This window comes from Strix uralensis, chromosome 2, assembly GCF_047716275.1.
Source record: "Strix uralensis isolate ZFMK-TIS-50842 chromosome 2, bStrUra1, whole genome shotgun sequence".
Taxonomy (NCBI): domain Eukaryota; kingdom Metazoa; phylum Chordata; class Aves; order Strigiformes; family Strigidae; genus Strix; species Strix uralensis.
In genome coordinates, this window is record NC_133973.1 from 14,025,474 (window position 1) to 14,049,875 (window position 24,402).

The following is a 24,402-nucleotide window of genomic DNA, read 5'->3' on the forward strand; positions in this document are numbered from 1 at the left end:
CTTTTCCAACTTAGATGATTCTGTGATTCTGTGAAGAAATTTATTAACTCCGTGTCTTCTAGAAAGGTTGCATTTTGCGATATTTTCATTATTTTATTGATTAGTCTGAACAGTGTTCATAGAGACCAAATAAGTTATTTCTAGTGCATCAGATAGTTTTTCTATTATATGTGGGCAAAGGTTTGTGGTCAGTGCCTGCCACAGTCATTAGCAAGGGAAAGAATAAAGGAAAGTAAAAGAGAGATATGGAGTCAAGAGCAAAAATTGTTACTCCTGGAGCAGATACTTCAGATACTCTGAATGTATCAAATATTATCTTTCTTGAAATGATACCACAGATGCCACATCCATCATGGGATCCTTCAGATGCTGTGTCTCCTGCCGCTCTGTATGACTTTCAGTACGTTGGAAAGGTCGAAAGTTTTCGTAATCAATTCCATTAGGCCCTCGTCTTTTTCCACACCAGTGATAAACTCTTCTAAAGTCAGTTGCCCTAAAAGAAAGTCAGATACTCCTTAGGAACTGAGAAACCCAGCAACCACTCTCAATCCAACACAAGGCCATTCATGCCAGATTGAATCCCGCAGGAAGCTTCCCAATTCTGTGATGACAGGCAAATGCAAGAAGAGTGTTTGCTAGTGTTTTCCCACTTTGCATCAGATCCTAGAACTCAGACTCATTTTTTTTCTGTTAAAACAGATCAAACATAGCTTTCACTGAAAGTTCTAAGACAGCTATGAGTGCTTAGTATCTATGGTGACTTAAATGTGCAAAAAGATGCTCATGAAGCCTGTATCAAGGCTGAATTTAGATATATGGACCAATTTTCACTGAGCTAACTGGAATTTATCTTACAGCTATTTTTAACAGAGATTAGGGTGTGATTTGTTGAGGATTACCGGGCATACTCCCCGTGTTGACTACTAGGATTATTTAGAGACATGATAAGATGTAGTAAAAAAAAATCGGTTAAGTGGTTTGATTAGATAAATTCTTCCAAGCAACTGAAATGGTCATTTAGAGTGTGATTTTTTGGGCTCATGTCAAAATCAGATAATACCTTGGAAGCTGAAAAACTACTATAACATCTCTTTTATTGAGGAGCAGGAATATCATTTAACATTATTCCTCTTTTCCTCCTCTCTTCCCTGTCAGCAGAGGCAAAGGCCAGGCCTAAGCATGTGTGTCTGCTTGCATAGTACACAGGAGCGTTCACAATTCTCTGGTTAGATGTTACTCCAGTGATACTGTTTTTCTCTGAGGGGAAACAGACCTTGGTTTAATAGGAAGAGCTTGATCCTTTCCTCTGAGAATGGTTTAAAGTTTCTTGTTAAAATCACAACAATGACTGGTTTCTCACTGAAATAAGAAATGACAAGAGACCAGGCAAAGAGGAAAATAGCTGGATGACTTTGGGCCCCAGGGTGCAGGGGAGTAGCAATTTGACTTGCATGCACTTCTGGTGAATACTTAGCTAGGTGCCTTTTGGCTATTTTCAGATTTAAGTACTCCCCGGAGGTTTTTTTGTGTTTTGTTTTTTGTTCATGGCAACCTTGGAAACTTCATCTGATGTGAAAAAGGAAAATGATCAGCATTTGAAAAATGTGAAAACCCCTTTCTACCCATGGGCAGTAAAGGCTGCTTCCTCTTTAGTCATATGGGTCCTCACTGCACTGGTGAGCAGTCTCCTATACATATCATTAGAGTGGAAAGATGTCATTCGACAGAAGTCCTGGTTCTTAGGCTTCAGTGAGAGGAGTAAGATCCTGTCCAGGGCCTGGTGTGCAGTGCCCTGCGGATGCTCGTGCCTCCTCTTTCAACCCTCGCACCCCCTTCCATCCCGGAAGCAGAGACAGAGCACACCGTCTCTGTACACTTGTCTGCGTCCTCCTGCTTTGCCACTCATCCACTCGCTTCCTTCGATCTCTCCTATCCCAGGCACCTCTCTTACTTCCCATCCCCTTCCCTCTGTATTGCCTTTGACTGAGGTCTTTGAGTGGGTGGGGTTCCTGGACTCGTCAGATGGACATGCTGCATCATTTTCCTGCTTATGCAGGGCAATTGGTCTTGAATTCCCTCCTCTTGATCCCAGGCTATATATTTCAAAGTATGAATACCAGCATGCAAGCATACCAAAACCACTGCAGTTACCACTGAGATGTGGTTACACTGACATGTCCACACTCACTGCAACCGTGACAGGTCTCAGATTTCCTTGAGATAATGAAAATTGCAAAGACATCAGGAGATTTGTTTTAAGAATTGTTCCTTACAACCATGGGATTATTTCTTGTATTTTAACATGAGAAAGGACATTGAAACTTATTTGTCTATCTGCCCTTTTCTGTAATAAGAAGCTACAAGGAGGTACCATAGCTTAAGCTAAACTTGGTAAAATTTGTCCCATTCCTCAGGTGGAGCTAGTCCTGCTGCTTTGCAGCTATTCAAAAAACAACTAACTATGGAAGGCAGTTTGAAATGGGAGTATTATGAAGATAATTCTGAATAATTCATGTTCTGGCATTTCAGTGCTAAAACGTAAGACGCAAAAGTTATTTTTTCAGCTGAGGGTCTAGCTCAGATACCATTATTACTTGCAGTAAACATATGGTCAAAGCAGGGGCCAAAGTACGAATAATCATAGAATTTGATTTAGATTCTAGAATATGACTATGTGTTATTTGGAGTCCTTTGGTTTGCCTTCACCCAAAAGATGGGCCAAGCAGGTGGTGAAAAAATCCTCTACGAGTTATTCACATGCATCACGAGATCACTGTTTATGCTCTGATTATGTATCGCAAACAGCTTTTTTTAAAAGTAACCTTAATACACCAAATAAGACCAGAAAAATGAGCAAAACAAATGCCCACAATTCTGGACTGGCACCTGATTTTGCTCTGCAATGCTTTCTCAATATTCCTAATTTGTCAGTGATTGCAGTAATTGATGTAAAACATAATTGCCAGTGGAAGGAGGATCTTCATGATTAGAAGTGTGAGGGAAGACATTCACATGTGACAAGTTTTCTACTGGAAACAATTCTGAAGCAGTGAATTAAAGTTTTAGTTTCCAAATGCAAGTCCCAGTTGGCTTAATCTACCTATCTTGAGAAAAAACAGTAGCATATGTTTTAGCATGTGTTAACAATCAGCCTTTAAGGACATCCAATATGCTGTCCAATCTTTACAACATGCTAGAGCATGTGCAAACATGCATCTTAATTGGTTTTCTTATCCATTTTAGATAGATTAAACCAACACAAATATAGTAAGAAAACCCCCTCGGTCACACTTTTATTTTTCTGTGCAACCAGAGCACTGACATTTTGGATGAACAGTGCAAGACCTCCATGTTTTAGCCCCTACTGCATGTAATTTCCAGGTCAGCTTAAGCAACTCTTTACACTTCACGGTAAAGCTGAAGTAGTATGGGTAAAGAAGAACAGATTCAGGCTTTCTGTTAATCTAAACCAGTCAGTTCTTCAGTAGTGTGTTCAACTCCCCTCTTGATCCCATGCTTCTTCATGGAGGAAAATCCCTGCCAATGCCAAGAAAACCTGGATTCTTACCGTCATTGTTCACATCTACCTTCTGAAATACCATGTCTGTGAACTCTTCAGGAGACGTGCTGGTGTAGCCATTAATAGCCTGGATAGCCTGAATGCAGAAATGCAGAAAGTTCTTTCAGATTTTTTTCCATCAAGCTGTGAAAACAATACACTGACAACTGCAGTAATTGCAATGCAGCTCTTTAGTTCACCAACATTTTCAAAAAAATCTCTAAATAAATAGCTATTTCAAGTAAATCTTCAGTAATGAGGATTGGAAATTTAATTAACATAACACAGCCTGAAGATTACAGACTAATTTACATATCTCTGAAGGTCTTCTGAAACCATGTGACACCTCTGCTCTGCAATACACTTTAGATTCCACACCAGCATTTTTATCTGGCCCTTGAGAGTTCTGTGTCTTCAGAGAGTGCCCTATGGTCTGTGTGATTTAAATATAGTATAGTTTTTCACAGCTGAAAGCACATGACAAGAAAGCCTAAGTCATTTTCCTATTAAGACATGTTTAATTTAGTAATCACAAATAAAGTCAGACCAGCAGTCCTGGAAGTTGGCAGAATTTACTCATCCTCCAAAGAAATTAAGAAAACCAGAAGTCTCCCCTCTACTTTTTCTATGCCAAAAGGACCCAATATTTGGAGTAAAGGTATAAATGACTATTTTTTCAAAATTATATCCCATTCACTGGGACACTAATTTTTGCATTATGGTCATCATTTGGGTTAATAAAATAGGAGCCTAAATTTAATAGCCAGTGTCTCAGATGCAACAAGCATGTGTTTACAGAGTTGGATTCAAACTCAAGATCCCACTTAGTAAGTGACTGGGAAAATACGTGCATATATATTTATAAATACACATACATGCATGTTCTGTAATGGGCATACTATAGAATTTGTTTTTCTGCACCTGAATTATCTTGAGATGAACTGTGTTGTGTATGATAATTCACCATATGTGCCCGTTGTTTCTTTCAGTGTTCCTGATACTATATTAGAGCTCATTATATTTAAAGAAAGTGTTAAGTTCAGCTGTTCAGCACTGATGTGGAATTCTTGACCATCACTGTCTTTATCTTACTTTACACAAATGAGTTCCAAAAAGCAGCAAGAATTTTACAAAAATAGGTGCATAAACTTGTTTGTATTACTAATTCATACTTTAGAAACTTTTGATGTTTTATATGTCTGACCTTGATGCAGTCTTCATAAGAAAGTTGTACCTCTGCCACAGTTAAATTTGTCATAGTGCTAAGAGTAACGCAGTGGTTCCTGAAGTACTTGAATCACTGACTACCACAGAATCACCTTAAATATTAACATAAAATAACTGGGCTGTTAAAAGGCATTGAGAGGGTGTGTGGTTTTCTGGAAGGAGTTTTGATGGTTGATTATGATCTACTGAGCCAAAGTTTGCATAGCTGTAGGGACAGATGAAGTTTTAATAGGACTTCCGTGATTTAAATTAAAAGTCATATAATTTAAAAAAAGTCATATCATTAAAAGTCAATGGACAACCAGGGGATCAGGCATAGCCAGCATGTGTTTATGAAAGGCAGGTCCTGCCTGACAAACCTGATCTCCTTCTATGACAAAATGACCTGACTATTGGATGAGGGAAGAGCTGTGGATATTGTCTACCTGGATTTTCAAAAAACATTCGACACAGTTCCCCATAGAATTCTCGTAGAAAAACTGGCTGCCCATGGCCTGGATGAGCAAACAGTCTGTTGGATCAAGCACTGGCTGACTGGATGGTCCCAGAGAGTGGTGGTCAATGGAGCTAATTCCAGCTGGCAGCCGGTCACAAGTGTGTTCCTCAGGGCTTGGTGTTGGGACCATTTCTGTTTAACATCTTTATTGATGATCTTGATAAGGACATAGAGTGTATCATCAGTAAATTCGCAGATGACACCAAGTTAAGCCGGAGTGTCAATCTGCATGAGGATAGGGAGGCACTACAGAGGGACTTGGATAGGTTGGATTGGTGGCCAACGTCAACAGGATGAGCTTCAACAAGGCCAAGTTCCAGGTCCTGCACTTGGGCCACAACAACCCCCTGCATGGCTACAGGCTTGGGGAGGTGTGGCTGGAGAGCTGTGTAGAAGAGAAAGATCTGGGGGTTCTAATTGACAAGCAGCTGAACATGAGCCGGCAGTGTGCCCAGGTGGCCAAGAAAGCCAACGGCATCCTTGCTTGTATTAGAAATAGTGTGACCAGCAGAAGTAGGGACATGATAGTCCCCCTGTGATCTGCACTGGTGAGGCCACACCTGGAGTATTGTGTCCAGTTTTGGGCACCTCAATACAAGAGAGATATCGAGGTGCTGGAGCAAGTGCAGAGGAGGGTAACGAAGCTGGTGAAGGGCCTGGGGAACAAATCCTGTGAGGAGAGATTGAGGGAGCTGGGACTGTTCAGTTTGAGGAAGAGAAGGCTGAGGGGAGACCTCATCACTCTCTACACCTACCTGAAAGGACGTTGTAGAGAGGTTGGTGCTGGTCTCTTCTCACAGGTGATTAGTGACAGAACAAGGGGGAATGGCTTTAAACTGCAACAGGGGAGGTTCAGACTGGACATCAGGAAAAAATGCTTCACAGAAAGAGTGGTCAGACAGTGGAATAGGCTGCCCAGGGAGGGGGTGGAGTCACCACCCCTGGATGTGTTTAAGGGTCGTTTAGATGAGATGCTGGGAAATATGGTGTAGGGGAGAACTTTGCAGAGTAGTGCTGATGGTTGGACTTTGATGATCCAAAGGGTCTTTTCCAACCTGAATGATTCTGTGATTCTGTGATTCTGTAAATTAATGTCTCAGTTATGATGTATCTTTTTGGACAAGACCTTGTTTACTGATGCTTAGTATAAGCAGGGCCCCTAATAGCTGTGAGCCTGTATTTTTATTTTTGTTTAGAGCCCAGCAATTTTAATATAGACTAGGTCAAATTACTTATGTGGGTTTGAGTTAAAGCTCTTGTACTCCAAAAGAGAAGAAAACACATGGAGGTTTAAACTGGTTTTAAAACCAGTTAAGTTGAAAAAGAAATCTTTACATTAAAAGGATTTTAATTCTCTGTTCAGATAAAGCCCAAGACAAAACACAGTCACCTAGGTGAAAAATGATGGAGAATATCTGCAAAAGAAGGATGTCATTAGTCTTAAATGAGAGAAATCTGGGAGATGCAGCCTCTCCTTCTACCTGTAGAAAGCTGCTCTTTAGAAGGTGATGCATCATCTTTATTGGTTTGACCCCGTGACTCCATCTGGTACCAGTTCCTTTTAATTTGGGCAGCAGCTCTTGAAAGTCTCTAACAGTTACTAGCCAGGCACCAGCAGTAATACAGAATCCAGGAAAAGTGTATTCCTTGTTTATTATGGCATTAAATCCCTGCTTAGATTTTATGCTCCCTGCAGCAAAATCTGAATCTGTAGCGAGTCCTGTACATTTAGGGAGCAGTGTTAAGTCATTCATATTTGCAAAGAAACTTATAATGCCTGAGTGCAAAATATTATTTCACTAGAGCAAGTTGAAAAATACAGAAGTCATTTTAAAGAAAGAATTGTACTGCTTTGGCTTTATGGGTTTGAAATGGACCCATTTTCTGCAAAATTTTCTACAATATTTGTATCCAAATGTCACTGCATGATTTAATGGTAAAATTAAATTTTCCCACTTTAATTTTAAAATAGGGGTAATGGCATTTGTAGTAAACAAAGCTGAAAGCCTTTAAAAAAATTAAAATATTGGAATATTTTGATGACATCTAGATTGTTTCTTGCAGCAAGTTCAGTTTGAGAAGCCAGTTTTCCACAATAGACTGGCACGAACACTTGTAACCAGCTGTTTTATTCATTATGTTGCTTCAGTTCTACCCTGCCTTATAGTGTAGTTTATCACAATAATGTCTCTACTGTTTCTACAGTTCTTCACTTTCAGTAAAGCATTATATCTGTAGAACTATGGTTAAAGTAAAATACTACTTAGTTATGTTTACTTCAGTAAGCAAGAAACTAATGGCAGGAGTGTCACTAGCCAGAACAATTCTGGTTTTACAACTGTAAAACATTAGGTAAAGTACAGACAATCCATTTACAACACATGATGAACCGCTGTTTCAGGGGCAATGCACTATGTCAGATTCTCTTGCTGTTGGTCATAACTTGCTTACCGTGAATATGTTTAATAGTTCTTTTTTGTCAATACATCCGTTTCCATCAGCATCGTATAGCTTAAAATACCATTTCAATTTTTGGTCAATTTTCCCTCGTATAACCAAGTTTATTGCAGCTATGAACTCCAAGAAGTCTATAAATCCATCCTAAGAGAGAGAGAGAGAAAAAACTCTTTAACAATGTTGATTTTCTGTTCATTCTGGCGATTTCACGGAAACAGGTCATCGAATTCACTGTAATACACAATGATTTATAAAGCACCTTAACATAGAAATCTCCTGTGGTGTTTAAAAAGGATGCACTCATCTGAAAGCACTATAGGAAAGGGCGTTAGCACAGACAGTTTTGTTCTCTCCTGAAAGCTGTAGGCAGTGGGGGGCAAATCTCTTCTGAGCAATTGTTACTGACATTTTTTGAGGAGAGAAACAGTTTTGTGGTAGACTTCCACATGCAAAAAAGGGGAGTCTGGGATATCTGGTTTGGTACTAATGAGATGTCGACAGTGGAATCGCTTATATTCATGTGGGTACTGCAGAACTACGGGTGATTTCCAGTGCAGTAGAGCTGTTCCAGGCGTTCTTCATCTGAGAGATCATGTAGTAAGTGTTGTACATGGTAACCAGTGACCTGGCATGAACTCCAGCTACTGTAGTTTGTCTGTATAAACATCAGGTCTCTCTGACTAATCCATTTTGCATGGGATAGAAAGCCTTCAAGTCATTAACTAGTTTCTAAATAGTGAGGATTGGGGGATATTCATAGGGAAAGAGCATTTCAGATCGATTTAATTCCATATTTTCTGCTTCCTTCTCTGAAGCTGTTGATGGAAACCTGTCAAGGACAGGCCTTCATGGTCAGGTGGTCTAAGCACTGTGACAGTTCCTCTGTTTCTGTAAAAAATGTGGTGAGGATGGAAGAAACAGTTGCTGAATTTGGAGTGTACTTGCTCCAACTGTTTCTCATGTGCATATAGAAAGAATTAACAGCTGGGAAGTTTAATCTTGTGATCTTTACGTTGGTCAGAATCCAATTGCTTGGAAAACCTTGGAAATGCTGTCATCAGTTTCAGATGGCCTGTGATTTCAGAAGAGAAGGTTGTATGAGTATCCAGTAGGTATAGCATGTTACTTATTTTTATTGTCATATGTCAACACACATCTTTCCAGTTGGTTTTTGCAATCAGCAGGCATGAATCTGTCCTTGAGACTGTACTAGACTAAAGGAAAAGAAGTCTTGTAAAGGTACGGTGCGACTCATTGCCATATTTGTGGTGCTTGTTTTGATTTCTGTGCAAGGCTGTTCGGCAGAGACCTGAGAGGTAAATCCAATGTTTCAAACACACTGAATTCAGTGTACTTGTAGAAACGGTGCATGCATAACTTGTGCAGACTGACCATTGCTTCACAGACTCTGTGCAGGTTCTGTTGGGGTTTCTGGACTTGCTCTAGTTGCAATCACAGCAAATGCAGCAAAGGCAAAGACACTATTCAACCACTGTTTAGGATTAAATGAAGTTTGGCAGTAACTACATGTAGTTTTCAAAGCAGATTAGGTCCAGGATTAAAAGCAGATGCATTACAAAGAAAAGATACATCATGTACCACAAACTTTATGCTTCTTTTTGGCACACCAACTTGAATTTCCATTTTGCAAGTATTATTTCAAGAAGTGTCTCATCAGGAGTCTTTCTGGAGGGCAGAATTTATTTTGCTGATTACATTTCCATTATCTGATTTGATAGATCTGTTAAGAATGTGGTTAGATGCATTTCACATTGCTGCTTTTTTATTGCATTTCATACTACTTACTGAAACTACAGATTAATTTTAGACTTGCTGGATGTCCGTGACCAGATTAATTTTCTTCTCTCTCCCTTAGATTTCACTTTGGATTTTGGAAAATAGTATTTTGCTTGCTTTGTTGCTATGCCTTGATGTCAGTGTTGTTGCTCTGACAAAATATCAGAAGTTTGGACAACATAATAATCATCCTAATGTGTCTGGGTATGTAATTCTGATCTGGTGGATCGTTTGACCTGTCCCACGCAGGAAGGCACTGAAGGCCAAGGTCAGAAATGTCCCACCTCTGAAAAACAGCTGAGAGAAACTGTAGTTGCTAGGAAAGGCCCATCCCCGTTCTGGAGAGATGCAAAGATCACTGGTGACACGTTAACCTCAGCAGCCAGTGCATCAGGAATAAACATACTTAGAAGGCAGATGTGCTTATCTCCGTGATGTGGAACCAGAAGCATTGCACAGAAACATTGATGAGAAATGTACTCATTTTCCTTCCTACATCAAAACATACATTGTAGGTAGAAAAGAAAACATTGATGTGATGCAGAAGGCTATGGTGATCTTGTTACACATATACAGAGCTTTCCCAGAGAAAGAGAAATACTGTGCTTTTTATAGTAGCATCCAAGAGCCTCAGAATAGTACATTAAATAATGAAAAAAATCTTAACAGTAATCTATGTACATCATCCTGTGGTTTTGTGAGTACAACAAATAATACAATAAAAGTGTTATGATGTTATTAAAAGAATACTGCTGTGCTGATTTATCTATCTGCTGCTCTATAACCATTCACAATACAAGTATCTAGGTAGGTCCTTACGCATTTCCAGGCTCTGGAAAACTTCACTCTGTGTAGCGTGCACAGTAAAGTGTCTGATACTTATGGGGATGTCAGTAATTCACAAGCAAAGGGCTACCGTAAAAATAATAAATAATAATAAAATTATAAAAAGACCCCCAACAACATAATAAGCAGACCTGATTACCAGTGGTGGAAGATATAAATAATGTACTTCTGGTGCTTTACTCTGTTATTCCAAAGGGGAAATTTCTAATATTTTTATTAAATGGACTTAATGCTGGTGAAGCCTGCTTATTTGGCAGCTTAGGGTACTGGACAGATTTGGATGACAAATGCATTTCTTGTGTGTGAAGGCTTATTTTCCGTGTCTGTATGGCACTGTCCCTGCCTTCCTTGGCTACAGTACATTACACTGGGAAACCATGGGCATCTGAAGGGCCAGTGAAGTCCTGCACCCTTCCTTGCTGAAATGGGCAGAGCCAGCTGGGGTAAGCTCACAGGATACCCGCTCTGGGTATGGTGTGAAATAGTAGGGCAGAAATCTCCTAATGTGGTTCTGAGGAGTGGGCCAGAGAGACACCAAAAAAAATGGGTTCAAAACTTCTTTTACATGCCTCAAAGTCTTCTGGACTTTCTGCTTAAGATAGTAGACTTAATAAAAATATATACTTTTTTTTCAGTCTCTTAACTGCTTGACCAGATGAACTAGAAGCTTAAGGACACATTATGGTTGTACATGTGTTTGTGCCCTTTGATGCTGTGTTTTTGTAGCTTGTTTTGCTTTCACTGATGAGTGATTCTTTAAGCCACTCGGAACTGTTTGATTCACAAAACAAAGACAAAAGAAGGGTCCAAAACTGGAAGGAGAATTTACTGATGATGTAAAATTGGTCATCACAACCCTGAGGGCATCACCAGTCCTGGCTGCCCCTGCCCAGGGCCCAGGCCCCATTTCAGTTGTTCATTAGTTACTGAATCTCCTGAGGAGAAAGCAATTTAATTTTATCTTTTTATGAGATGTTTTTGCTTCAGAATGTCAGCCTATGTGCAGTTGCTGGAGGCTGCTCACTTTTGTTCAGTGAGTATGGGGATGTGTGTCCTGTGGGGGCAAAGGCGGGCAGTGGGGGACCATAGAGTTACACAACAGCAATTAATACCCCAGCCCTGGAGCTGTAGGAGGGCATTATCCTTTTTTTCCCAGAATAGCGTTGCTAATCTTCACAGATCCTTAAAAAACTCTCACAGCTTCAAACTATTTGAATACAGATTAAAAATAATTGACTTGTCCGCTATGAATACGCAGCTGATCTTAAACAGCACGGTAGTTCAAGGTTGGGCCGCAATGATCTGAAGTTGGCCTTTTGGCTGGCTGCCTAGCTCTTACCTGAGAGTGATTTTCTAGCAGCGTTGATGCAGTGCTACTGGGATTGCCATCCATCTCCCGCCACACGCCATGGCTATGCATGTGGGAAGGGACAGTTTCCGTCCCTGCAAAACCCTACAATGAGTGAACTCATTGTCTTTGAACACTAAGGACTCTACTAAGAGTCTACACACAATAAGCAGTGTCTTGTTTACAACATTTGCTCCTGAAAAATCTCTAAACTCAACCTGACACCAGGAGAATAGCTCAACAGGCTTTATCAGGATTAACAAGTGTGCAAATACAGATGGTCTAGGTATTTCGAACCTTCCCTCCCACCCCCTGTCTTTCAGTATACTACTTAAACCTCATAAGGCAGAGGGAGGAGGCACAGGTTAAGCAGCAGATTACAACAGCTCAGAATAATTGTGAAATTTATAGCTAATTGTATGTGCTTCTCTTTCTCTCTAGAACCCATTTCAAATATAGTGATGCTTTCTCTGCCCTCAGAAACCTAAAGGAGGATTGTCTTCACTCCATTTCATCTTCCCCCATTTCCTTACTTTCTTTTTGCTTCTGAAGGCATTCTTCTGTTCCTCAAAGGTTACATATGCATTACTGAAGAAATAACAGAGCTACTTATGACTCTATTACTTTGACACATGCCTAAGGTCTGATATTAGAGTTTGGGGCTTGGAGAGAGCTACAGATCCCCCACAGGCTATGGCCAGAATCACCGGTTTCCTGAGTAAATAAAGCTGGCAATTGTCATGGAGTGGGAGGAGACTCTTGGCAAGGAAAGGCTATTAGATAAGGATGAAGAACAAAGCAGGGAATTAGGAGCTGTAGATCCTTAAGTGGTTTTGTGATAGTTGAATACCCACTGTTATATAAAGAGAGGAGGCTGTATTGACCAGACCGTTACACAAGGTTCTGCTTTGTCCAGACGAAGTGGACCTGTGGTATTTGGGGACTTAGAAAATACCAGGACGTTTGTGTTAGAGGAGTTGGAAACGCAGAGCCAGCTATGTGTCTTGGCTCTCAGGCTTGTAGGCTACCCTGGTGAAATCCAAAATGTTAAGATGGCAATTTTATTTCTTTAAAATTAACAACTACTCCCCAACTCCTTGCCATCACTCACAACTTTCTTTCAAGGTTACTGGAGAAGCCAGGAGACAGGGAAATCACCAAGGCATCGGGCTGTGTCCGGCGCTCAGCCTGCAGCACGGCACAGCAGTGTCCAGGAGGGCTGTATCGAAGGAAGGCATGTACTCAAGGACCTAATGCTCTGCCAGCTTCTCCTGGATGGTGGGGTTCAGCTTTCTGCATGCCTAATTTTGAGCCTCTGCCTGTGCTTTTAGAAGCATCTTCCCCAACAGAACAAAGCAGTGGGCAAGAAAGAAAACTGAAAAATGCAGCCATGACCACATAATACATTTTCCAGCAAATTTCTTGCTGACAATTGAAGCAAATTTTTCTTGTTTGACACACCGAAGAATGTGGCAGGGCAAACCTCCAGGAAAAGCGCTTTGAAGATATATGTGTCTTCTAGTGGCAAAGATGCTCTATTTGGCAGTTTATCTTGGGTGCTCCTAGATAATATTTTAGGAATTAATGTCTCAAGGGATGTATGCAAGAAGGCTCATAAAAGTTAAACACATATGCTATAAGTCCCTAATCTGCTTGGTATTATGTGGTTAAGGACTTCAGGGAGGAAAAAGTTAATACTCTACCTTCTTTACCTAATAACATTTTTTATTGCTGTAAAAAATGGGAGATTATAGATCATGTTTTGTCACAAGAAAGCAGCTACCAATTTAGTGTCATTACATGAGTTTGCAGCCAAGTTAGTTAAAACAGATCACCCAATTTCTGCTGCATTTTTTCTTCAGTTATTATTTCCAAATCATGGTTTACCAGCACTGTCACCAGCAAATGTGTGATTCATGATTGCATATTTTTGAATGTTTCAAAGCAAGACTTAAACAATCTCAAGGGGAAAAAGGAAATGTAAACCTGGAGTAGCTCTAACTTCTCTATTAGTAATTAATAAGGAAATAAATAGAAAAAAAAGACAGTTGCACTTTTAAAAAATACTTGATAAACAAAAGAAGCAAATTCCTGAACTGTTTCTCATTAAAATTACTTTCTCCTTTATCTACATCATAATTTAACAAGTAGTATTTGAAAGTAATTATGATTAATCGTACAGTTAACCTTCATTGCCTATTCACATAATGCGACAAAATTACAGTGTTAGCTGGTAATGGTAGTAATATGCTCCAAGTGCTTTTTAAGCTCAGTGAAAGCTGCAGAGTACATGCTAATTTGTTTACACTTAAATGAAAATTTCAAAGAAACCCTGCACATGTTGTTAGAAAAGTGTAATTGCTTCAGTTTGATGTGTAATTTTGGTCACTGAGTCACTGCAGAGTAAACAACTCTAAACCCTTTCTTTTGTTTTAAAAAGAGTCAGGCAGTGTAAGAACTCAGGTAACACAACTCAATGGGAGACTGTGTAGATGATGAAGATTATTTTTAAATAAAACTGAACTTCATCATTCTTTCATATTCCTCCCTTTCTATACTGACTCACATTGAGTTTTGCTACATTTGCTTCTGCAGAACATTCATTAAAAATGTATGTGACACAAATTTAATCTGTGTTAAAGAAAACAACAAGGAAAAAATGTTAAGCTAAAGAATCACTTGAGCAAACCTCCAAGTGCTTGATTTTTATTGTCAGTACTTTTTGCCACTGATTTCTCTGTATCCAGTGCAGTGATTTATTTTCTCTCTGTCTCTTGTGCAACGTCGTTGGCAGTACAGCTTCATACAGGACCCATGGGCTGGGCTATCTTAACCTGTGTGTCTCGGGTGCTGGGCCCTGGTGTGGAAGGGGGCTGCTGCCAGCCAGCTGCCAAAGCCTTGGTGGAGGTGGTACATCTGGCCTTGCACCATGCACAAACCATGCCTTCGACCCGGCTGTGATCTACAGCGTGATGGACCTACTGCCCAAGCACAGCAGATCTCTACTGCAAACACAATGAGCCTGGACATGCTGTGCACAGATCCAAGGAAGGGGCTCTTCAGTGAGGGGGGAGACTCCGTGGTGTGCACTGTGAGTACCCCTGCCCCATCGTGTAGCTTAATCCAATCTAGCTAAGCGTCAAGGCTGCAATTCAAGAAACATTCAACTGAAATATTACTTAATAGCACTTGCCTACGTGAATATTTTGAAATTTTGTTTTTAAAAGAAAATTTCTTGGACAGTCAGATTATTGGTTTTGGAAAGCAAACAAAAGCCACTGAATTCTGCAATGCTGTAATAGAAATCTGAGACAGATCTCACTTTAATATTCCATGTAGAGAATCGAGCCTTCCACGCTTGATGGTGCTGTGCCACTACTGAGGAATTACCTCTGGTCCAAAACTTTTAGATCATAACTCATACCATCAAATCCTATAGTCAAGAATTCAACTGTACTGACATTAAGCAAGTGATGATTTTAATGATAATGCTAATGTAGGCTTTTAGCTGGTAATGACACATGATTATAGCATGTTAGTACTATCACAGCAGTAAGTCCTTTGCCAAACCACTAGAAAATAAAATTAAGATTGTGAAATTGCACCAATAATTGTGGGAAGTCTTTACAAAGTAATAGATTCCTTTTTGGAATCAATATATAAAATTGGATGTAAAAAAATTCTGGAGGTAGTTAAGAAGTAGAACAAAGACATTCTTTAAGACAGTCTATAATTAAATGGAGTAGTGTTTCATGGAATCAGGTGAAATATTCATAGAACATTGTTTCTATTCCATAGAATTTTTTATAAGAGTACAGTATCTTTCAAAGGCACTTAAGCGTGCTGACAACAATGATGTAACTATGAACACAGCAAAGCATAATTTAACCTTCTCATTATTTACAGTAATCAGGCTAGTTATTTTACATTTGAGATAATTTTATGCAACATTACTCCAGATTAAGGAGAAACAAATGGTTTGGCTTTGTTCTTTTTGTTGCTTTTCTTGGATTGTGTCCACAATTAATGGGGAAAGCAATGGAAATGTACATGTCAACTCTAAAAAGCCCAAATATTTCAGGAAGTAAGAGCTGTAGGTTTTTGTTAGTTCTGACAGAAGAATTCTTTCTGGCTAAGAGATATCTAGATTCTTATTTTATTCTAGCCCTTGGTTTAGAAGCTGATTAATTTTTTGACACACAGGCTTTTATTGCTGACTCTACAATATGATAGCTTTAACTGTCATGAAAATAAAGTAAATTTTCTAAATATTTCTTGTAGTGGAGACTAATTAGAGGCAATTGTGAGATTGAAAGAGGGTTCAATACCAGAAAAATCAAGAGTTAGACTTCTATGAGCAAAGTGGTAGTGCTATCCACATGTGTTGGACCAGCACATGAACCATGGAAAAGGACTAGCATAAAACATAACATGTCTTTCCAACCATAATACCAGTTTATATAGCTCTCGGCCCCATAGTGTAGTATGTAATGCAGATGTTGCTGCTGCAACCTTACTGCCTGGGTTAAGCTAGCTGGTTAGAGTAAGCTAAGAAAAGTGTACTTGTCCAGAGAGTCAATTCAGCTTGGAGACATCCCTAAAATTATGTGTGCAGCTGAACTTATGTTTGCACAACTACTTGAAGACTTAGGATACACAAGAGGAAAGTTGTTCAGGAAAGTTTGGGAAAATATTACCTTAATTATCACCCTGTCTTACCCTGCTTTGGATAACTATTAACTATTAACTGTGTCTAAATTGGAGAGACATGGATTTGATGGATGGACCACTTGGTGAATAAGGAATTGGCTGGATGGTCACACTCGAAATGTTGCGGTCAACGGCTTGATGTCCAAGTGGAGAGCAGTGAGGAGTACTGTTCCTCAGGGGTTGGTGTTGGGGCCAGTGCTGTTTAACATCTTTGTTGGCAACATGGACAGTAGGACTGAATGCACCCTCAGCAGTTTACTGATGACACCAAGATGTGTGGTGCAGTCAACACGGAGGGAAGGGATGTCACCCAGAGGGACCTGGCCAGGCTGGAGAGGTGGGACTGTGCAAACCTCATGGAGTTCAACAAGGCCAAGTGCAAGGTCCTGCACATGGGTCAGTGCAATCCCAAGCACAAATACAGGCTGGGTGAGGAGTGGATTGAGAGCAGCCCTGAGGAGAGGACTTGGGGGTATTGGTGGATAGAAAATGGACTATGAGCCAGCAATGTGCGCTCACAGCCCAGAAAGCCAACTCTATCCTGGGCTGCACCAAGAGAAGTGTGGCCAGCAGGTCAAGGGAGGGGATTCTGTCCCTCTACTCCGCTCTCGTAAGACCCCACCTGGAGTGTTGTGTCCAGCTCTGGGCCCCCAATGTAAGAAGGTCATGGACCTGCTCAAGCTGGTCCAGAGGAGGCCATGAAGATGATCAGGGGGGCTGGAGCACCTCCCCTGTGAGGACAGGCTGAGAGAGTTGGGGTTGTTCAGCCCAGAGAAGGCTCTGGGGAGACCTTATAGTGGCCTTTCAGTACCTAAAGGGGGCCTACAGGAAAGGTGGGGAGGGACCCTTTATCAAGGAGTGTAGGGATAGGACAAGGGGTAACAATTTTAAAATGAAAAAGAGTAGATTTAGATTAGAGATAAGGAAGAAATTCTTTCCTGTGAGGGTGGTGAGACACTGGCACAGGTTGCCCAGAGAAGCTGTGGCTGCCCCCTCCCTGGCGTTGTTCAAGGCCAGGTTGGACGGGGCTTTGAGCAACCTGGTCTAGTGGAAGGTGTCCCTGCCCATGGCAGGGGGGTTGGAACTAGATGGTCTTTAAGGTCCCTTCCAACCCAAACCATTCTATGGTTCTATGATTGCACCCAATTCTATTGTGTCAACTTTGGTAATGCCTGCAAACATGTAAGGATGCAGCAAACAGTGTAGTCAGCTCCGTAGGCAGCCTGGCAATTCATATCACAGCAGCTATTCTTGGTCCTGAGGACACATCAGAGCAAGACAATCTGAGAAAGGAAGCCCAACTGAAGATCACATTTTCCAGCAAAGGAGAGTTAGCAAAGATGCCCCAAGCCATTATAATTAATCCCACAAGAAGTGGAACCATTTAATATTTATGTTCCAGGTAATGTTTGAAATATTGCTCACAAGGAGTAATTTTATTCCATCTTTTAAGAGCTCTTCATGCCTTCAATAAGAATGTGGAAGGCAGCTATCACATAGCGCTAAGTAACTGTTGCATAGTTGGGCCATGTCAATCTTTAACAAAATAATGTCTTCAGTAGAATCTCTAGCAACTAATTGCCTCATATATATGTAAATAATATTTCTCTGTCCCTCAATTCTTAAGAAGGGAGAGAAAGTTGAGGTAGAAAACAACTGAAAGTCAAATGAAGAATGAGTTACTTTAATCATCAAAACATCTCTGAAAAATATTATATCTTTCTGTGAACATTTGCATGTTTTTCTTGGAGTGTGAGGTGCCAACCACTGCTTTCAAAGAGAATTTCATGGCCAAATGATTCGCATTTTGTATTACTGCAATACCTGAGAAGATATACTTGGCTAATCCCATTCATGTCCCTATAACCAGAGAGGATAACATCTATATATAGCCAGAACACAGAATCAGATGATGAAAAGTCTACCTAAAAATTGTAACTATAAAGACACAGCAGGATAGTGGGGAAGGAGCTAGGATGAGGAAAAAAGGAATGGTGGTCTGCCTCCCAACAATTGTCAGCATTGTGCAAAGTGTGAGTGAAGGGAAACTCTCATTCTTCAAGGAAAAAAAAAAAAAGAAGTTACAGTTTGAGATTTAGTTTACATTGCTATGTAGTCATTGCAACACACAACAAAGTTCTATTGAAGTAACACATTTTTGCATTTCTTATTATCTGTTCTACATTGAACATCCTGTTTTAACTTTCTTCTTTAGATTTTAAAATGGATTCCTTTTAAAATCTTTTTTATAGTTCTAATCTGCATAATGATGTCAGATGAACTCTAGTTTATCACAGAACTACTTTAAATTTTAAATGAAAAAGCACAAACTAGAAAGACGATTAAAGATTGACGGTGGCTCCTTATCTAAAGATTTCTTAAACTCTTTGCTGTGGAGTGTCCATTTTTCTACATCTACCAGCTTTATCTCTGCATAAGAAGTGTAGCAGAAAATACTGTTCACTGTTGAGGGCTATCCAATGCTTTATAAAATGTTAACAGAAAATCCTTGAACTTGCATAATTTTCCTTTGGTGCCACATACCTATTAATTTTCTTTACTTTTCACAGTATATCCTACCTTTTAAAATACGATTTTCTTACAAAGCAACAGACACTTATTCCTGTAGCTAGTTTCAATTAATGCCCAAATAAGCAATAAGGGAACTACAATAGCAACATCCCATTTTCGGTGCATTGCTTCACACGTTAAATGTCTAGACAAACTTTGTCCTTCACAGGTCATAAGAACCCAATCAATCAATCCTTACAGTGTTCAGTTTTTATTTGTAGTGGTGGCAAAACCTATCTGTAAGCCAGTGGAAGTGGATGACAATGATCTGGGTTTCTGATTTAAAGAAAGAAGATTTTTTTAAATAAGTGTTAAATAGCAGTGCTGACTATAGAATGTTTCCTTAGTTCTGTTTACGAGCAAGGAACACTTCCAATATATTATGGAGACAGCAGACATTATTTTTCTAGATATGCACTCTCCTTCAAAATTGATTTAAGCTCATTTTGAAGAATATAATCTCTCTGAAATATGATACATATTCTCACAGAAAACCAAATATACATCAGTATACTTGGCAACTACTGAAGTATTTTAGATAAACATAACAGTTTCCTCTCTAAAATTTGTCAGTAGGCTGCATGAACTAGGTCTGCATGACAGTTATGTGTGGACTGAAATGCAGAGGGAATAAAAAAGGAGAAATTCAGCTTACTTGTATGTGGTTGCAGCTTTTTCATTTTGTATTACAAATAGCTTAAGGGTGAAGAAGACTGAGTCAATTTTTCCCTAAAATGACCCAATAAAGGGAATCTTAAAAAATGAACTCTGTTGCACTTGTATTTTAATAAAAACATTATTGTTGAAGGTTTTCATTGGAAAGCTGTGGCAAAAGATAAACCCACCATTCATTATACTTGCAATTCCATTGTATAAATAATGCTTGCAAGTATTAATGTATGAGTCATGAATAAAATGTTTGCTTAAATGCTACCTCCTGCACTCCTCGTGATAATCTCAAGGAAAGTTAACTTTGCAATTACAGTTCTGAATGTTCAGCATCTTTATTTTTCACTGGAGCTAGGAATGATGAAAAACAACTTTCAAACTTCACTAGCATATTTATTTATTTGTTTGTTTATTTTAATTATTAACAAAGCATCCCATAGAGGTCAAGGAAAGGATGAAAGTCTTGACATAGAACCCCTGTTTTTAAGAAACATGGAAAAATTAAAGACATCTGCATACTTGGTGTAAAAGGTCATTTAATTATGAAACAGCTGGTGGTCTGCACAAGAGACACACCAGAAATGGTTAGCATTTATTTAGTATGTTCCTGAGAATAAGGCTTTTAGGACGTAGCCTATGTCACTAATCTCCAGTATAAACAGTCACTGACTAGAAACAGCTTTTATATATTGAACTCTGTGGAGGCAGAGGCGTGAATACCTGTACAGTACTATGCTCTGCCATGTATAAACATGCCAGATAACGGAGTCCAAGAAGCCATACAGCCACAGTAGCATTGCCTCTTTGGTTAGTGCTTACTCTGAGCTTACATGGTCTGCCTGCTGCCAAGACCTGAGGGAACCTCAATCTCTACAGGACATTGAATTGTGCTGTGAAGATGTACCCCTCGCTGTCGTACATCCACTGGCCACAGTCATTTCCATGAGTGGGGAGCTGAACTCCTCCAACCGAAGGAAATGCAGGAGTTTGGCTTGAAACTGAACTCCTGTTGGTATTTGTATGGATGACTTGAGCGAAACAAGCTTCGACTGGGCTTTCAGTCTATCACAAATTGTCAAAAAACCTGCCACGCTGCCATAATTCCTCTTAACTGTTTCCAGTTTGCTGGCAAGTTGTTTTTTTAAAATGGAAATCCTAAGTCGGAGAAGGATGTCTGTAACAAACTTCAGCTGGAAGCAGCAAGGCTAACAAGGAGGTGAAATGCAATTTGCAGCGGTAATTATTGCTCCCTGCCCCAAGTCCCATTGGCATCCTATGAGGTTAATATTCCACACTGGCTTTACATGGTAGAGGTTTTAAACTGGGCATATGTGGAACACAGAGAAGAAAGTCTATGCACCTTTTAAGAGTGTTTTGTCATCTTATAGACAGAGTACCTCCAAGCATGGATGGCCCCAAGTTAACTCAAGGAGCATTAGGCTGCTGTAATTGGAATTCTAGATTGATCTCAGGCCTAACACTTTAGCACAGCTTTCTGAGATTTGTGAGAAAACAGAAGCCTACATGGGAAAAATACATTTAATGATGAGACTAGAAGTCCTTAATAAATAACTTAAATTTTCCAGAATGTATTTCTTTAGATATAGATAAACTGTAAGCTAGTCCCCAAACTATATGCTTTTATATATAAGCTTCAGCAATAGAAGTCATAACAATTTTAAACTGTAAAAGCCCCACTATTAAACCATGATATTTTCTGGCCACAAAAAGTTAGATAAGGAAAAAAACAGGTCATATATCTATAAGAGTCAGCTGGGGGAAGCATGGGAGAAGGTTTAAGTTTGCTAGCTGTCTAGCTAAATAGCACTTCTATATAAAGGGTACTATTAAGAGAAAGGAAATAATTTCTATCAAAAAGTTTTGTATACTTCACCACTCACTCAGATTTATTAGAAAGCAAAAACCAGACAAAAAGAAGTTGCTATGGTACTGAGGGAAACTGAATGTAAGCAAAAACTCAAATGACCAAATTCTTTCTGAATTCATGCATTATGCACACAACCACTTGCATCCATTAACTTCTGTGGCTTGGAGAGGAAAGATTATCATCTGTGTAATATTGCACAGTGCCTAAATGTTCTACATAAAGTCCTGGAAGGATAATGACCCCATATTTGTACACTCATAGCTGCCATTTCAGAGCCCCCAGTGTGATGCTCCCAGTCAGTCGTCCACAGGGTACTCTTCATGCATCGGTACTTAACTGAAAGCACTTTTCAGGATCAAAGCCTACATTTCTGCTAAAAACCCCGGGGAGGAGAAAAAGCTGTAGAAAGGTTATAGGACAAAAAGTGGACATATGGAATAAGGAGATTCTCTTATTTTACTTCATCAATAACATAAAACATTCCTTTCTTCTGCCCTGAGAGCCTGGTCTGTTGTCACTTTATTCCCAATTTAAAAGCATTGCAGCCATGTACTTGAAAAATGTTTGATTGATGCTTGTTATTTCTAAAAGTAAACCTTAAAAACAGTTGTCATTAGTCTTGGTAATAAAGGAAAAATCATAATTAATCTTATGAAAACAGAGTGCTGTTAACAATGTTAGAAAAAGAAACAAAGGCTGTATGGTAACAGAAATTCAGTTATGCTGAATAGAGATTAAAATACAACAAATCTGTAAAGCTCTGTTGAAAGTTGTCATGGGCTCAGGATATAAATCTTATGTCTTAAATTGTTTCTTTCCATTTTTAGTCTGAATAAAAATCTCTGCTGGTCTCAAATATGCCAGATTTAGTTTTGTTTGCCTGACAACCTTCCCTAGCAAGGCTGATCCTCTCAATACCTTACATGCCTTTACAAATGCTCACAGGCTAGTGATCAGCATAGATTTCTGAGCTTTGCTGCACTCTAGCTTGGTTCCCAGCTGTTGTATTGTTTAATACCCATTCTTCTACTTTGTTTTTTCTGTTGGTTTTTTGTTCCTCATTTTTCTTTTAGCTTGGAAGCTAATCTACAGGTTGGGATCTCCTCGCTGTAACCTTATCTCAACCCCACATTACAGAGAGAGCTGACATTTTCAGCAAACCTAGGTATGAAACACTTGAAAAAAAAAAAGGGATATCTATAGGGACAAGGATCTATGTGGTCAAGGATCACAATCTCTGTCAATGGTCATGCATGTGATAGTTTGGAAAAGTCTGTAGCTGTGAAGGCTGGCAAATGCATAGATTTGCTCTACTTGAGCGGCCCAGTCCTTGTTTGGCAGATGGTGAGGTGCTGGTGCTGGACACACGTGGCCCTCTCTGGTGGAGGGACCACTGTTCCAACCTGCCCAGTTTGCTGTAATCAAGCAGGCCAGTCCTTGTTGGTCTGCTGTCTGTGACCCCGAGCATTACAAAATAGAGACATGGGAGAAAACAGTAGGGAGAAATGCTTTCTCTTGTGTTGACTATACAGCCAAGGATGTGTTCCTGAAAGGTGTGATGGTTAGAAATATGATGGGTGATGAAACAATATTTGTGTGAGACTGAATTCCTGGTCATTACCCTGTTTTTCCATCCTTTAGCCTTGATTGATCTTGGTTCATCTGAGGAAGATGAGGATAAAGACAATGATAAGGTAAAGTTCAGAAAGATGCAGCAAGAAAGTTCCTGGTAGAAGAGAGAGTTCAGTCAAACAGATGAAGCAGCTGAGATCTTTCAGGATGGTGATCCTGTAAGCCATGCTGAAAAGACAGCATGTTCTCCAGCTGACAATCCTGGTGCAGCTCCTCCTGCCTCTCTGTCCTTCATGTTATACATACTGTCCCTCTATGTTTAAAACACTTGTATTAAGTCCCCCCTAAAGCATCTGCCCTCTACTTCTTACAGGAAAAGTTGCTTTACTACCTGGCAACTTGACTGCTTCATATATGAGAGTGATGACAGCCTGCAGAGCAGGGTGACACAACTCTGCAACACCAGATAGGGAAACAACAATTAGCAGAGGATTCTCATTTTGTTTTGAGTGTGTTTGGCTACTGCCACAGCAACTAGAAGTGATCAAATGCTCTTTCTGAAACCTGCTTTTATTCTACTCTCCTCACTTTTACATTAATTCAGAATCCGAAGGGCTCAGAAATCTGAGGGTTTCACAATTCTGCAGAGCTTGCGCTGGCAGGCATTGTCCTGGGACACTCCAGCATTGCACTGAGCGGAGGGCTTGAGGTGGCCAGCTCCAGGACCTTATGAGCACATCCAGCACTCAAGACAGACCTAGAAAACAGCCCACACTTGTCTGCCACTCTGTCAGTTGCTAGATCCCCTGATGTCTTCTGCCCTCTCCCTCCACAACCACATGGTCTGAGGTCTTCTAGTAAAAGGTGCTACACACAACTACCAGATGACCATGGCTTTGGCCTTGTCTGTACACCTAAGGAAAAGATATATTGTCTGTCAGGGAGCCAGCTACATCACAGAGAGCTGACTGCAATCACAAGCAGTTATTGCAGTAGCAGAGAGGGTAAATCAGAAATATAGCCTGGAGAAGATGCTTGACCTCTTCATTCGGTAGTCTCTTTGGTCTTATAACTTAGGCACTGCGTGTGATTCTCCTCATCTGAGTTACATTTCCTCTGTGCCACAGGTTCAATACAGTACTTTGGGCAAATCTGTTTATCTACGCTGCACTTCGCCATTGGTTAAGTGCAGACCATATTTTCCTGACTGTCTAACACTGTTGTAAAAACTCATTAAGTTTGTATTTGAGCATATCAATATT

The 24,402-nt window shown here is 39.9% G+C and overlaps 1 protein-coding gene across 3 annotated transcripts in view; it reads right to left on the minus strand.

The window, feature by feature from the left end:
• Positions 1-72: 72 nt before the first annotated feature.
• GUCA1C (guanylate cyclase activator 1C) overlaps positions 73-24,402 on the minus strand; it is a 38,002-nt gene continuing 13,672 nt past the window's right edge. For all 3 annotated transcript variants that reach the window (XM_074860868.1, XM_074860871.1, XM_074860869.1), the window contains exons 2-4: positions 7,734-7,883; positions 3,569-3,656; positions 73-493 (exon numbers count right to left, since the gene is read on the minus strand). In XM_074860868.1, coding sequence (XP_074716969.1) covers positions 363-493; positions 3,569-3,656; positions 7,734-7,883 — 369 coding nt within the window. In that variant the 3' untranslated portion in view covers positions 73-362. The remainder of the gene's footprint in view (positions 494-3,568; positions 3,657-7,733; positions 7,884-24,402) is intronic.